The sequence below is a fragment of the Protopterus annectens genome, chromosome 8.part1 (genome assembly GCF_019279795.1).
Source record: "Protopterus annectens isolate FY-2018-M chromosome 8.part1, PAN1.0, whole genome shotgun sequence".
Taxonomy (NCBI): Eukaryota; Metazoa; Chordata; order Ceratodontiformes; family Protopteridae; genus Protopterus; species Protopterus annectens.
In genome coordinates, this window is record NC_056742.1 from 98,461,394 (window position 1) to 98,478,892 (window position 17,499).

A 17,499-nucleotide genomic window follows, 5' to 3' on the forward strand; every position below is an offset into this window, starting at 1 on the left:
CTGCATCATCTGAATTTTTAACATCCCTGTACTGCACCATTGCACCCCAGTCCTTTGGATACTTGCCAAAATGTGCAGGCGGTTAAATATGGAAGTTAAAAATGGAAAACCGCACTAGTTGTCCTCGAGAGCTGAGAGGACATCAGTAACCACCTTCATTCTCATACCAAAATGATCACAAAGCACATCTAGTCATATAGCAATGAGCAGTACCAAATAAAGAAAATAAAACAACTTTAGAGTAAATGTTGACTGTGACCACACTCTCCCCTCCACAGGAAACTAAACACTGTTTAGAAAATCCATGATCTGCCCTAACATTTAACAGATAGTGAAAATTTTTTAATAAAAAGTATGTTGACACTGGAGTGTAAAATGTATACCTGATCTTTGTAGAAAGACAAAAAATGCTTCCTAATTTGATTGTAAGAAGTTTTATTCTCTCCAGATCAGAAGTAATTAACTATGCTGTAATACACGCACACATGTGTACACATACACCACAAAAGAACAGATGATAAAACCATGCTAAAAGAAAAAAAATTGGGTAGGAATAGCCTCCCCTAATTGAAACTGAACTGGAGCCATGAATCTGTTAAAAACATCAAAAACTTAAGTCACAGAAATATTTAATGGATAAATATGCAATAAACTACATTATCTGTGCCTTCTCAGGTGTTGAAGCCAAACACATTAAAAAATAAAGAAATAAAAATTCTGCATTAGACCTCTTCTAAGCTTGTGCCATGGCATGAAGCTATCCATCAATTGTTTGACTGACCTAACACAACTCTCTGTACTCCCCAATACTGAGACATAACCATGGTTGCAGTCAGGCCCTGTAGGTTATAGGGAATGCTGACAATGTATTGTTTGAAAAGAGGTCACGTCAAACTGAATTTTGGAAAGAAACTATGTGCACTCTTGTAAAGAACCTGGATTTTGTGGACTTGCATTTACTTTCCTAGCAAATGTTCTTATAGTTGTTAAAATAAACTAGTAGTGCATCTGTAACTGGATTTCTTTTCTTATGTCAAGCAGTTTTTGCAAGAAAGTAATTTTGTTTTCATTCCTGAAAATAAACCTCAGCTGAAAAGACAATTCCAGAGTGTTTTTGTATTCAAGCAAAAAAAAAAAAATAACCAATATAAAATTACATATAGACTATAACTTAAATGAATATTGATAGCAGGGTGTTGCAGGGGCACATGTTGTTCAGCTACAGTAATCTGCAAAATGAGTAAATATTTTCCCTGTCATTTAGATCTTGGCTTGGCGTTCCCCCTTACTTTGCTCAATTGACCAATTTGCTCCCCTCTTAGGATGGGAATCAGGCACCTTTTAGCTTGGGTATTGCTGTTGACCTATTTGTTCTCTGGCTGTAAATTCTAATCAGCCCATTCATTTCCTGTAGAGGTAAAAACTTGCTGTTAGGGAGCAGACAAGTTTACAACCCAGTGGTCTTTCCCTCCTAGTACCTGGAGCGTTTGTCATCTGTGGCAGCTCTCTTGAGCTCAGCTGTTTGCTGCTTCCAGTGAGAAGCTTGTGTGCACATTTATGCATCTTCCCTGGCTAGTAAGATACATCGCTGGGCAGAATGTTTATTTTTCATGACTATAACTCTTGGTGCTTCCTATAAGTGTCAGCCAAGTGGTGAGCCAGAACCCCCCCCATCTAGGTGAAATAGAAATGGCTGCTCACTCTCCCTTCTCCTTCCAGAATCTGTATTGTTAATCAAATAGGAGCTGTGGCTGTCACTGTCAGGGCTTCATCCATCTGCATTAAGGGATGGGTAATGAGTGATGCATTTTATGCCTTTACTGCTCGTAGTGTTTAATGTAAATGAACAAGAACTTGAATATGGTCTTTTATTACTAGTCTTTCACTCAGCCTACTTGTAGACTACAGATTACAGACAAAAAAAATGTACACTTGCTCACCATTGGGTCAGTATTACCAGCCCTGATCCATAGGTGAACCCGTAAGTTGCTTGGTTTAATATTTGAAAGTGTGCTGAGATCCTTATCCTAGGACGCAAGGAAAAAAGAGGAATCTTTAGACCAGTGAGGAGTGTAGACCTGATGGGCATGCAGATGACAGGAGAGAAAACCTAGGAAGAAAAGAGTTTTTGAGAAGTGTGGTAAAAGAACGTACTGTTCTACTATATGGGCTGTTAGCTTAGAGGAATTACTGAAAATGCTATTCCTTTCACCTTTCCAATGTCCATCTCTCCCATGTTTAACAGACATTGGAGACTTCCCTTCAATTCTAGGGAGAGTTCCCATGTAGTCTACTGTAATTCTGACTGTAGATAGGGCTGTAATCTCAGACATGAGGCTGTGCAGCATGTTGTGACTGATGTTATTTCAAGAAGGACCTGGAGAACAGTATCCTGAATGCTCATAAGAGAGAGTGTTTTCTGGCTGTTTGAAGATCTGGTTGATGCAATAACCTTTTCAAAGAAGTAGGCCCTGATCATTACAGAAGTACTTTGCAATCTCCTTTAACCTTTCTCTCTCTCTCTCTCTCTGTCTCTTCCAGACCTAGTTGTCCCCAAAATGGAAGGCTCCTCAGTTCCACAGAAAGCTGTTAAGTATATTGCAATGCTGACCCAGCTGTAGCAGTTGTGACTTTTGCCTGAGGCTGCCCATCGAAGGAGTTCTGTAAGTTCCACATTGACGGATGGACTCTAGATGAAGTCAGTATCAGACATGTCTTTTAGCTGACTGTTCTTCCTCAAAAAGAAACCCAATGAGAGACCAATCTATCTCCATGGAGATCTTGGGTCATATCCATACTCCACTACTGAAAGGGACCATAGGGGATGTCCCATGTTTGGAACAAGGTTGGGATTTTTACTCCAACCCCTTTCTGGTCTTAAAAGGAACAAATTATTTCCATTCCATTCTGCAACTTAAAAAAGGCACACCTAGATATCTCTACTTCCTGATGGTGACCATCTAAATAGTAGTGCCACTGCTCTCACATCATGCCTGAATGATGCTGTTGAATATGATAAAAAGCTTTTGGCACATTAGCTTGGGGAGCCCACACTGGAAGTTTCTCTAGTTTGCACTAGGGTAGGTATTTCTTCCAGTAGAAAGTGTTGCTATTTTGTCTTTCTTTAACATATGGACTATTTACTATAGTGTTGCACAGGGTAGGGGCTCCACATTTTCTCTTCTTGGATAACTTGTTCTTGGTAGCCCAGCCCAGGGACTCCAGTCACCCCCATAATTCCCTGAGGATGACCATAATTTAAGAGAAGTCCTCACTGTTTCCTTCACAGATGGTTGCCCTGACAAGCATGGAGGTGAATAGTTGTCAGTGCGACATTTTTTCTTGTGGCGATAGAGGGGCTGTATCCACACAAATGAAGTTTATTAGAACACACTTCGGAATCCTTATAGGAATAAAACCATAAACGCTGTTAACACCACAAATATGTTTTCGTCTCTTAGAGACTTCCTCAGATGAAATGAAAATGCATACCTATTACAATTCTTAACTTAAATACCCTTTGCTTAATTAATACTATTAGCCTGTTGGTGGAGTTTCTTAATATAGTTACATATACTTAATAAATATCCCTCCATATAAAACCTTTCAAAATAATTTTCTTAACAACCTATCATTTCCAAATATGTAGATAAATACATAAATACATACATAAAACATTCTCTAACATCTTTGATTGCTTAATTATAAATATATTTATATGATACTTTCTAAAACTTGTAGCTATGGTTAAAAAGAATAAGCAGAATTGTTATTATTATTATTGTTTTTACCATTTTTACAAGCATTATTGTTGGATGTAACATTAAGTTATTGTTGGATTACTTGCTTTGGAAATACATGTATAACATTGCAATTTTACTTGTAGACACAAGATGGTGCTATTGGGTCAGAGTTTTATGTGCGAATAGAGGGTTTTAAAATGTTTTAGAAAGTATCATATAAATATAGAGGGTTTTAAAATGTATTAGAAAGTATCATATAAATATATTGGGGTTATCAAAAAGTACTAGAAACATCAGATAACCTATGTAGAAGATTCTATAGGAATGAGAAGTGTACTAATTGGTTCTCTGACAGAGTACCCGATGCTTGGAACAGACTACCAAATTACATTAAAGCAAGTACTAGTTTAGATATTTTTAAGAACAGCCTGGACATTTATCTTGGTAGCAAGTGTTTTGGTATATTGGCAAGCTAGAAGGGCATTAATGCCCGTGCTTGAAACATTTGTATGTATGTGTATGTGTGTGTATATATAAACTTTTACTTTTTAACAGTGCAGTTGTCAACTCTTCTGTTTTTCCTTCTATATCCTTTTTCTGACTCCCTCACCTGCTGGCCATTGGACTGACATCACTGTACATTTGCTCTCTGTCATTGGGATTAGAACATTCTGTGGAATTGCTGTTATACAGGTAGCCATGAAAGTTGGTTCTCTTTGACATTAGCCTCCACCTGTGGTGGTAGGCATGGACACCTGTAGCATCGTGGTAGCATCCTATGTCCTCTTCCTGAAGTGTGTGCTGCCATGCACATGCCAAATGAGGTCTGCAGCTGCTCATTTGAAGTTGCTAAGCCATTTGATCTTGTCCTACAGTGGCAGGTTACATGCAAGCCTCCATTTCCACAGGAGCAGGTTGGCTGATCAGGTTCACCAACACCCTCCACCCAGGATGGGAGAGCTGGCGTAAACTGCTCACTCCCACTTTCCCCTGCCCAGCTCTTCTAGTGCCATAGCCAGGGCTTTATCCCTGTGTACCACAGAGTCAAGCTGTTCCTCTTTTCTTGATTTGGATGGGTGCTCCCTAGTGGCTGGGACAGACTGATGGTCTCTGGGGCTAAGCACGCTTTTGTAAGCAGTCTTTGAAATTCTGGCATGTGTAGCAACAAATGCATGCATCCCAGTACCTGGGATCATCTGAAAGAATTTGTCAGATGGTGCTTGGTCAAAAGGATGAACCCAACTATAGGACCCAGTAAAGATGGTATTCATGTAATCAGCTGATACTGTAAGATCATAACATTCACTCCTGTGTCCTTGCTTACATAATGTATATGTTTACTCATTATCAGCAGAGCAGTTTTCTAGAGGTCATCATTTACGTTCGGATCCACTAAACAGAGACTGGAGGTGGGGGTAATCCTTAAAGAGGGTATGCATGGCATGCTGAGCAGTAATAAATTAACAATATTGGACCTACTCTGTGTACCTTTTTGAACTCAAGAAGTACACATGAACCACCTTTTGGCTATTATATAGGATTGTCATATAATATGTACCTTTCATTTTATTAAGGGTCAGTGACTTTGATTTATTTACAGATTTACAATTTTGTTTTTCTTAGTCCGTCGTTTGGCAAGGAAGAGAAATAGTGACAACAAAGCACCGTCACTTCATTTGAACTTGTCTCACAAGGTTCACATTGCTTCAGTGAATAACTTTCCCACTGCAGCTGGACTGGCATCTTCTGCAGCAGGCTATGCATGTCTAGGTAAGGTACTTCTCTGTGTGGAGTCAAGACAAAAGTAGGACGTTTTCAGTAAGAATAGCAGCTGATAGCAGATTTTAAGTCCCGTATTGTAAGTACTTCCGACTATTGAAGTAAGGGTATGGAGATGCATTCAACTTTCTATGAAAAATAATTTATGTTGTGGTTAATAGAGTTAGTAATGGCATGTTTATGTTAAAACAAGGGTATGCGTTAAATTACCAGATGAACGCAGACCTCGGGACAAGAGAAAATGTGTTATAAAGGTTGCATTTTTCTGCATTGGAGCCCTGTTCATTTCAGATCATCTTCAGTACTAATAAGGTGGTATGTGTTAATTATGGGATTATATTGTGACACTGGAAGTGAATGTGCTAAGCAAATGTCTGATGGCAGAAAAGAGAAAAATGTTTAGGCAGAAAAATCTTTTTTTCAACTGATAGCAATTTTTTGCACTATAAGTATTTTTTACCGATAAAAGTATTTGTAGTGGCTAACTATGACACTTTTTTAAAGAGTTGAGACACCAAAATTTTTATGACACCCCACCCTTCCCCTTTTAAAAGGAGGCTTTATCCATCTCTACTTATTAGAACAAACTCTGAAGTTTCTATATATTGGTTAAAGTTATGTGGTAACTTCAGAGAAATGACTATTCACACAACTAGGCAGAGGACTGTTTGTGAAGAAGCGATCCACAGTCAAAAGAGCAAGTCCTATGTGATGACTAATATGCTTTGGCTAAATTGTCTTTTCTGAATGGCTGGGTTTATCTGGATACATAAGAGAGAGAGTTGAAGTATTCAAGATTTTAGTAAAGCCTTCAGGACAATTTCAAATAGAGGACTTGAAATAAAGTTGGATAGCTTGGCAAAAAGTTCAATACTGTTGATTGAGGGAGGAAGACAAATGGCTGACATTATTGCAGTCAGTTGTTAAGTAACAAAAGGTGGTTAGATGGGGTGTAACATCTAGAAGAATTAGGTTTATTCTTTAATGTCGTTCTTAACATCATACTAGCTTGGTTAGAAGGAATTATGTACTTTTAAAGATGTACACCTCTGAAGTAACCCTGAGAGTAAAACTGCCTTTTGAGTAGGTAGAGTACTGCTTGGAATTAAACACACCATGTGTTATTGCAAAATCAGACACCTGTGCAATTGAAACATTTTACTAGGTAGAAAGATAGGTCTGGAGGCATTAACACCTAGTAGAAATGTATTCACTTCTTGAATTATTATAGTTTGTGATTTAAACATGATGATGCCATATTGAACTAAAAAGCAGTACTCTGCTTGGGTACCTGAAGAAAGGTATCCCTGCTAGTGTAATGAGGGGGTGATGATGATGTACACAAGTGGCATTTCATCTCTTGAGTGATAGGGGAGCTAACATGTTTAAAAGTACCTGTGCTACAGATTTTTACCTTGAGACTTGTGTGTGCATTTTGCTGGGTATATTGGAGTAGGATCGGTTTAGGGAGCAAGATGGAACTTTTCGATATCTAATTTATAAACACGACAGATTCAAAATAATTTTCACTTGCATTACGATCTGTTACAAAGAACAACGATTAATCATTTGATGATGGGTGGGATCTCCCATCAGAGAGCTATATTGGGTGGCCGCCTGGTGCAGCAGTATTTGTGGTGGGCATATTTCTCTGGTGGGGGGTACACAAGTACTAGAAATGCTCAGTGTTTGTGAGGTCTGAGTGCCACCTATAGATTTGCTTGGGGCACATATACATCTAAATTGTGGCTTTATGTGAATTCATATGGGAGTAGGGTGATGATGATGTATAAAAATACTCCTTCTGTAAAATGATAGTGGGTTTATGGAGCTACCTTTCATCAGAAGGACTGGGAGTAGAAACAGCAATATAATTAGGAGAAAATAATGAACAGATATGAAATATTAGTTGATTTAGAAAAAAAAAGGTAAAGTCTGGCATTTAAATGATGCAGTACAATGTAGGTGGACCGAATAAGTGGGTGAAATTATTTCATGTGCTGAAATCTTTTTTATATATTGAGTTTTCTTTGTTGAGTAGCTTATGTCTCCTTGTACCTGTCCTCTTGAAATATGGTTGTAGTGTCTTGACTGGATGTTTTGTTAGTAATTATGGATTTTGTTTTTGGTTTATCTAGTTTATACCCTGGCCAAGTTGTATGGTGTGGAGGGTGAGTTGTCTGCCATTGCCCGCCAGGGGTCTGGCAGTGCTTGCCGAAGTATGTATGGTGGATTTGTGCAGTGGATTATGGGGAAGAGTGCAGAAGGCATGGACAGCATTGCCCAGCAGGTGGCACCAGAGACTCACTGGCCTGAGCTGCGAATCCTTATATTGGTGGTAAGTTCCATGTAAGTTCAGTAGAAGTTCCATTTTTGAAAGTATTCTGCAACAAATATTGGAGCAGTCACAGCAAGCATACTTCTCAACTGTATGTATTTTCGCAGAATGTCCAGATTTTTGCCTCCTATTTTTGGTCCGTTTTTCTGGCAAATTAGTGATAAATCATTAAAGATTGAATTTAGAAAATAATGACAGACATTTGAGTTTCAGATTTTAAACCCTTCAGAAAATTCCTGCTAATGCAAAAGCTGTTATTCTATCAACTTGCTAAGAGCAATATTTAAAATTGTCCCTATTTTTAGGCATTTGTCCCACTTTTATGTATGACTTTGTCCACATTTCTTGCTCTAAGAGGTTGAGAGGTATAACAACAAACTAATCATTTGTGGTGACCTCCACTTCTTCACTGGACTGTTCCCAGTTGAACAACTTGACACAAATTATTTTTTCCCACAACCTATTGCAAATAGTCAAGTAAGGTAAAAGATTAAATCATACTACCAATATATTTTCTTTCAAAGATTTAATCCATCACAAACATTTCAGATAAACTCCTGAATTTAAATAGTCCTCTGTAATGTTCTTGGTATTCACTGTTGTGTTCTTTTCCATTTGTTACTAAAATTCAAGTAGTCAGCACCAAAAGATATGTTAACTTTTTTCCTTCCCAAGCAATTACAAAAATATTCTAGCTTTAATTAAACTTCTAGTCGTATTATACACAGAACATTAGACTGATTTATATGCTTGCTAAGACTTGATTTCAGTGTTATCAACTTTGCATAATGTACTCATCAATACAACACAGACTGTCTTCTCTGCAGAAGAAAAAAATCAAATACAAATTCCTTGGATTTCAGCAGAGGCAAGAGTACTCATTAGGAGCAGGAATGTGGCATGGGAGTCATGGAAATTATATATACAAAACATTGTAAGCTAATATACTGCCAGCAGCTTAAACACAGCATAAATTCAGGGCTTCCTTGGACTGGTCTGTAGTTCCTCTCCCTTTCTTCCTGAAGAACTATACTGTTGTTTTGTGAAGGCATATTAGTGGCCTTGGGCATCCCATTCCTGCAGCTGTTAATGAAAATTGACATTTTTTGGCGTGGGAGTGCCCACACAGAGGAACTTCACCTTTCCACAAAGATGTCTGTTCTTATAGGCATTGGCGTCATGGAAGCAACATATACATGCTATGACAGGTGGCCAGATTAACTCTGTATCTCACAATGTGAGGCCTAGAGACCTCAGCATCTTGCTGCGCCTCTGCTTGAAAAGGGATGAGATGTTTTGAACAGATTTAGCAAACACTCCATTCTCCTCTTTTACCTTAAATGGTAGGGCTCCAATTGCCTGCATCACCAGCCCCATTTCTGACCTTCCCTAATGGATCACTTGTTACAAAAGCTGTCAATTCTCCATGATTCTAGGGATAAATAATCCATGGAAAAAGATTCTGAATCCATATTTAGTGATGTTGTCTGATGTCATTTTAGGTTGCCTGTTATTAGACATATGAGAGCTAATATTGAGCATCCAGACACTTGGAAAACTAACGTGTGATTTGAAGAGAAAGAAAACTGTGAATTCCAGAACTATCTGTTACAAGTATTTCTACTGCACTCCCACACTTTGTAATTGCTGTACCTCAAACAAGGGTGAATACTGTGAGATCTGCAGTCTGTCTCAGAATTAGTATGTAGTCCCCTAATTGCACTTGGTTACATGTTCAGAGTAACACAGTTATGGAGTCTGAACTTTCAATAGACAGCCATACGTAATTTAGATGATGTGGCCAAGGAAGCAACCTTGGATATCTACTTGATTAGAATAGTGTGGATAGTCTCCATTTGTTCCTTGGGGAATCCTGCCATGCCTTTCCTCATGTTCCTTTCTGGAAGGTGGAGGCCCTGTTTGTCAGAGTACTCTACTCTATCTTTGATGAGCTTCAAAAGATGGAAAAAGACTTTTTAGCCATTTAGGGTATGTACAGCACCCATAACCTTTTATTTTTGCATCCCAGCTTACTAAGACTTTCATGTAGCAGAGAAAAATTGCTCAAGTGCTGGGCACTATTGGCCCCCCACTCCAACATGAAGTCTGTTAGAAGGCTGGCTTCACAGTGATTCTGCAGCAGTCCTAACTGCTGTCCAAGACTGCCCATGGGAGGCTGGCTCTTGAGTTGTCTTGCTTTGGAGACCTGTTACAAAAGACAAATGGATTCTGGATATGGCCACAGGAGCTTACATGTTTGAAATCTCTGATCCTCTTCTGACAAGACTTCTACTTCTGACCAGCCTTCCAAGAAATACCTGGATCATTCTGTGTCTCTTATACTTCTGAGAAAAATTAATCTGTTCTTCCTCAAAAAAGGAAATGGAAGCTCTGATGTTGTCATTTTCATTCATTCCTCAACGAACCGGATCCTTGGATTGGAGTCTGCCACTTGCTCTACATTCTAGGATCTGACTCTTGAGCTCCTCCCTTACCCATAATGCCCCTAACCACTGTTTACCTCAGATATCCTTTGCCCCTTTACAGTTCGGTTGGGATTGTGATCTCTCAAGCTCATTGTGGGATTAGTGAGTTTAAAGATTTATATTTTTTCTTTCTGTCTGTACATCTTCTTTTCAGTTATTTACTAGTGTTTACCTTACCCTCTATCTAACTAGTCTAGTTACCAAAATTATTTTTTTTTCTTGGTAATCTTGCGTACCATGTTGGTAACCTTTCGTCCTTCATTTACCTTACTTTGAGTTATTTTATAGTGATACCATTGCTGGTATAAATCTTTCTTTCCAGTTAGTTTTGTTAAAAAAAACTTCCGTTTCTTCCTTCCTCATTTGTTAGGCTTTGTGCCGTGAGCTGTTCTCTTACAGTATGGCTGTAAAGCCTACTGGTTTTAAAATGTACACTTCCTGTGGGCATAACATCTCTAACTCTGATGCCTATAGGGAGTACATATGTTGTCTAGGCCTGGCATACTTGGACACCTCCTGCTCCCTCTGTGCTGTATTTAATATCAGGGCCATAAGTAATAGGAGGAACAAGCTACTTCTAAAAGGCCTCCTTCCAGCTTCTGCATCTTCAGCTGGGTACTTCCACATCAGAGACTCAAACCCCCTCTCATAAGCCCAAGGAACTCCGAGACCACTGAAAACTCTCCCCTGCATGGTCTCCTAAGTCAGTGCTTTTTTCTGAGCCACCTTAGAAGATTTCATAGAGTTTGGATCCGAAGTCTGCCATTGATAAGTCTCCTTAGCTCCATAGTCCAAGGTTTTCCTTGGAGCTGGTATCTCTGAGGTTGAGGTCTCCCTTCCTTCAGGAGACTTCTAAAATGTTTTCCAGACCACCTTCCACTTCTTTCTCCATTACGTCTTCCTGAAGTCTTTCTGAGGTAGAGGTGGATAAGATGAGAAAATTCCTCAGAAAACAGATCCAGATTGGGTCTTGCTGGTGCCATCTCCGATCGGACCAGTGAGCCTTAAACCTTCATTCCAGTTTGCTATTGCTGCTTCTCTGATCCAGCCTGACATTTTGGAGCCCTTGGATCCAAGATCTTTGAGAGTTGAACTGTCTGATATGAAGATACTCCTATCTTCCACTCCAGTGACTTCCCTGATATGATTGACTACTTACCCCCCTGGAGCATGATGGTTCTCAGAGGTGAAGCATCAGCACTGGCCCTGAGGGGTTGACTTTGGCTCCGAAGTTTTCAGAGCCATCACTTTCCCTGGGGGTTTGGTGTTGGAGAGCTTGGCTCCTACTACTCCCACGGAGCAGAGAGTCAGGGAGGGTCTTGGATCGTCTGTGCCAAGAGTTTTGGCTCCAGTTGGATTGTCCTCTGCTTCTCCTGCTCTTTCTGCCTTCAAGGTGGTGGAGAGAGTTTTCTCTCACCCTAGAGCAGTTTTGACTCTTGCATCTTTGGATCCAATCCCTGTTCTCTCCTCGGATCCTATGTCTGAGTCTACTTATCCTACATGTCAGGGACAGCCAACCTGTATGAGCTTCCAAGCAGTTCCTAGCTGGGAACTCCCCATTCTTCTGACACCTCTCCACAACACCCCACTGAAGAGGTTTCTCGGAAGAGGTTGCGAAAGAGTAGGCACTTGGATTCCCTGAAGGAATCCCTCACAGAAGACACAATTTTGATGAAGGGGAAGGGTCCCCTAGATCTTCACCTGAGGATGTCTCATTTAGAGACATCATAGAGATCCTTTGTCAGAAAGGTGGTTGGTCTTCCCAAACCCTTTCCAGGAGGAAACTGTGTTCTTGGAAGCCTTTGGGTCTGGACCATCTGCATCTTGGGTTACTCCCCCACTGATGAGCTTATAGACCTTGTCTCCCACAGGGCACTGAAGAAACTGGACTCCTTGGAACTAATCCCCAAATGCCTGGACAAAATTTTGAATGTCCCCAGTGACAGACAACACTGGACTAAGGGAATCCCTGTAGATGCCATTGTTGTGGCAGCCACCAAAGAAAAAGCTGGTTGAGCAGAAATCCTCACTGTCCATCACCCTCATAGAGAGTCTAAGTCATTGGGTAAGTTTGGGAAGTGAGTGTATGGTTTAGCAACCTTTGCCTTATGGTCACTGAATTACCTGGCACGTTTCACTAGGTTACAGAGGAACATAGTTAAGGAGCTCTCTAACTCTACTCCTGGGCCCATGAACACAGAGGAACAAAAGTCTTTTGCCTCATGACTGATCACCCTGCAGTCCATTACAAATACGTTCATGAGGCTAATCTCGCAAGCAGCTGAAGGTTCCTCAAGGGCAGACGGTTTAGGCATAGCCATCAGGAGATCTACCTGGATGCTGTTGTGCGATTTTGTGGAGCCCATCATGGCGTCATTCATCAATACTCCTTTTGATGGATCTTCTTTGTTTGGGCCAACTGTTAGAGACACTTTCCCGCAGTGATGTTGACTGCCATGGGAATCTGCTTTTCTACCTTGCAGAGATCTTTTTCTAGGAATCAACGAGGTGGTAAAAAGATGTGGTTCCGGAAATCTCAAGGATCTTTCCAAGAATCACACAGAGATTTTTTCCCCAGAGGCAGAGGGGGAAATAACTACAATGGAAGATGTTGCCCACACAGCAGAGGGGGGTATGCTGAATCAAGGGTCTTGAGATACCTTCTCAAATAGACCCTTTCAGCATTCCTGAAATGTTGCCCAACTGTCCTCCTCTGGAGACGGGAGTGCTTGTAAAAGTCTCGATAGCCATCACAAAAGATTACTGGATGCAAAGAATCATATCCAGAGGATATTTCATTCCCTTTTTATTCCCCAAGGGAAAAGAAAATGTCTCCCTGATGTTCCACCCAATCAGTGGGAGTTAGCAGCTCTAGAGGTTCAAAAGCTCCTGGACAAGAGTCATCCACGAGGTCCCCCCAGACCAAAGAGGATCCAGAATTTACTCCAGGTTCTTTTTAGTGCCAAAGAAAACAGGAGACCCAAGACTAATTTTGGATCTTGGTTATCTGAATCAGTTTGTAAATAATTCCAAATTCTGGATGGTCATGGTTCAGTCTATTCTGGCTGTCGTACAGAAGGATGACTGGATGTGCTTTATTGATCTTCAAGACATGTACTATCACACCAAAATGAACAGGCACTCTCAAAGATACCTATGCTTCTGTCTGGGAGTCCGTCATTACCAGTTCAGAGCCCTGCCCTTCAGTCTCACCACAGCCCCCAGGGTGTTCTCCAAATGCATGGCAGTGGTAGCAGCTCATCTAAGACTGCTTGGATTCAGAGAGTTTCCTTACTTTGACAACTGTCTCCTTACCGCACCAACCAGGCATGTTCTGGAAAGAGCCAGAGATTACTTACTCCAATTATCTCACTCTCTGGGAATTATGTTCAGTCTGGCCAGGTCACAACTTCAACCAGTTCAAGTCTTGGAGTTCATAGGGGCTTGTCTAGACACAATCAATTTTCTAGATCTTCTACTGCAAAACAGAGTTCTTACTTTGAAATCGCATGTCAGACAAGTTCTTTCTCATCCTTCCCCAGCAAAAATGGTACAAAAAGCCCTAGGGTTGATGGCTGCTGCAATAACTTTAATACTCACTGCTTGTCTAAATATAAGAATTGTAGACCATAGCAAACCAGTAACCAAACAACAATTCCTCTGGACAAAAAGCCACGGAAAACGTCCTCCTTAAAAACTTTAATGAAATAAAACAGGATTAAGAGCTTTCATAAGACTGTAACACAACTTCATCAGAATCCATGCTCTAACAACCATATTCCCTTTAAATAAGAGCAATTAATCACCTGACCTAATTAGTTCTTAAAATCCTAGTAAAAACCTCCTAAAAAATATATGCTAAAATTATATAGTTGCATACAAGAGTTGCAATAAATCCATATGTGCTATTTAAATGGATATCATATAACTGTGTTGTAAAATGTAAATATTAATTATGATTAATATGTAAATCTAAAAAATATATGTATTGAGTGAATAAAAAATCACACATAAGATTCATACATAATAAGATTTTAACCTTAAAACAATAGCTATTGAAGTTGATTAGTTAAGCCCAGGGGGGGGCCGTGGCATTTAACTTGAGTTGCCATAGCAACTCTTTATACTCTATTAGATCACACCATGGTCCTCCCCAGTGCTGCTTGATAACCGTGTCCAAACCAACAAATAAAAAAACACGATCAGGAAAATTCTTCAAATGATAATAAAGAGAATTACTCGTCTTCCTATTTTTTATGTCATTTAAATGTTCGTATATCCTCTCTCTAAATTGACGAACAGTTTTTCCAACATAAAAGCTTGGGCACTTTTGACAAATAGCCAAATAAATAACACCCACCGTTTTACAATTAAAATGTGAATTAATTCTTATTTTAATGTTGTTAACCTTAACTTGGTCAGTTTCCATTATACAAAAACATTGACTACAACTTCCACATTTAAAGGTGCCAATTTTCTTTTTACTATGGAACTCTGTACCTCTGTCCTCAACCACTAAAAAACTCTTTAAACATCTGGCATGCCTAGTAACAAAACTAAGTCTGTCTCCCAGTATATCTTTTAAACCTTCAAAACCCTGAAGGAAAGCCCAACTATTTGTAATAATCTGCCTAACCATACGAAAATCCAGTGTGTAGGTAGTAATAAAAGAACACGTGTAAGTGTCACTACTACGGTTAATATGTTCAACCTGAATATACTCAGTTTCATGCATAACAGGTTTAATAAACCCCCTATTCCTTCTCAAAAAAAAAACTCATCTTGAATTTGATGAATAACTATTTCAGGGTAACTTCTAGTAACAAACATATTTTGTAATGTGTTGCACTCCCTTTCAAAAGTTCCATTGTCTGTAATCATACCTAATATACTGCCCTGTAATAATTCCTCTTTTTTGATGAACTGGATGGCAGCTGTCATAATGAAGAAAATTATTGGAATAAGTACTTTTCCTATAAATATTGCTTTGTATAAACCTCTGGTTCTCATCCTTGGTTATTAATACATCCAAATAACTAATTTCTGTTGTACTGTAAGTGTAAGTAAATTTAAGGAAGGAAGTAGTAGAATGCAAATAATCTAAAAAATCTTTAGTTTCGTTGTCACTTGAATCCCATGCTATAAAAATATTGTCCAACAACCTGGCATATAAATGCCAACCAGGTAATTCACTTCTGTTAAGCAAAAAAACGTTTCTCCCATTGTAGGAGTACTATATTTGCAAATACGGGGACACAACTTGCCCCCATAGCTACTCCCTTCTTTTGCTGAAAGAAACTGTCAGTTAATAAATACAAAGTTGTTTTTTAAGACCATTTCCATTAATGTATCTAAAACATTAATTTCATTATTACTAAAAGCTTTAGATTCCAAAAGGAAGTCGTGGAACATTTCTAGTCCTTCATCCTGAGGAATCACGTTAAACAAATTGACCACATCTGTGGTAACAAAAGCCATTTGATGCATGTAACGTACATTCCTCAATTTGTACAAAAAGTCCCACTAGTCCTTAATAATGTGATTCTCTGCTTGAGCAAGTGCTTTAACTTTCTGATCTATATATACGGCCATAGGGTGGGTAATAGAAGTACTACCACTAACTATAGGCCGCATTGGAGGGTCGGACAAGTTCTTATGTATTTTTAGAATACCGAACAGGGTGGGTACTCTTGGAAATTTAACTTGTAAAAACTCGTAAATTTCAAAGGAAATTTCACCCTGATCGAACATATCTTTCAAACACATTTTGACTTTCTGATATGAAATATCTGTTCATAATAATCCTCGTCAAACACTTTTGAACATTCTGTCAATGTTGGGGGCATCTTCTAAAACACCGCTCACTAATTCTGTTGCCTGTTTCCTTCTCTCCTCCTCCCCTGGTTCCAGGAGCGAGAATTGTAACTGTTGTGGATCTCCGTAATAATTCCTCTGCCCTCTCCCCATTCGTTCAATTGTGTATCCTTTCGGATCTTCTTGGTGGTGGTTGTTCTAAAGTGACGGCTTCCTCTTGGTTGTCATAACCTTCCACATCATGTACAGGGTTGGACTCAGCCGCCATCTCCCGCTGTTCTCCGTTCGTTGTATTCTTCAACACTGCAGGTTTAGGGTAAGCCCTCCTTCCGAATATTCGAGCCTATCACGTTCCAGTTTACGCCACTTCCTCTTTTCCACTTCCGTAACAACAGACTCTATCCTGTGAAAGATAGAATTATAGTCTTCCTTCTGTACAGTAAATAACAGATCTTTTTTAATTGTAGCATCCAACAAATCCGCCTCTTTAATAAGCAATTCAATTTCAGTTAGGTTATGTCTCTGCAAAATATTCAACTATGCAATCCCTAGAATGTTGAAAAATTCCACTAATTCTGAATGCAGAGGGGAACCAGCAACTAAACCACTAGGGCACTTCCAGAGGCGAAAACCCTTAGGTACCCTTTCATTTTTAATGCACTCAGTAAGGAAAGCATTCTCAACTTGCAATTTTTTGCAACGTAGTAACACCTTTTCTAGTTTACCACGAGAATCTTTAAAAGTACCTGTGTTACTCGTTCCTTGATTAAAACGGATGGTAGTATGTAGCCAACTGTCCATATTTACTTGTTCATGCATTTCTGTGGTTGCAACAAGTAAACTATGTTCTGAAGCCTCTTTCAGACACACTGGTGTGTTTAAATATTCATTGGAACGTAAACCAGAACCCCCAGATACTCTGTTACGTTCCAATAACAGCTGTACTAATTTGGTGAGCTGTCCAACACTAGAGTGCAATTCTCTTATCGTAGGTACAGGTGATAAAGGTTCCCCACTAACTCCTTCTCCAGAGGACATCGCAGCAACGAATGTAGACCACAGCAAACCAGTAACCAAACAAAAAAAACAATTCCTCTGGACAAAAAGCCACTGAAAAAGTCCTTCTTAAAAACTTTAATGAAATAAAACAGGATTGAGCGCTTTCATAAGACTGTAACACAACTTCATCAGAATCCATGCTCTAACAACCAAATTCCCCAATAAGAGCAATTAATCACCTGACCTAATTAGTTCTTAAAGTCCTAGTAAAAACCTCCTAAAAAATATATGCAACTCTTTATACTCTATTAGATCACACCATGGTCCTCCCCAGTGTTGC

General features: G+C 39.4%; 1 protein-coding gene across 1 annotated transcript in view; it reads left to right on the forward strand.

The window, feature by feature from the left end:
• MVD (mevalonate diphosphate decarboxylase) overlaps window positions 1-17,499 on the forward strand; it is a 372,131-nt gene that overhangs the window by 119,633 nt on the left and 234,999 nt on the right. The window contains exons 4-5 of the mRNA XM_044081710.1: window positions 5,367-5,513; window positions 7,661-7,860. Coding sequence (XP_043937645.1) covers window positions 5,367-5,513; window positions 7,661-7,860 — 347 coding nt within the window. The remainder of the gene's footprint in view (window positions 1-5,366; window positions 5,514-7,660; window positions 7,861-17,499) is intronic.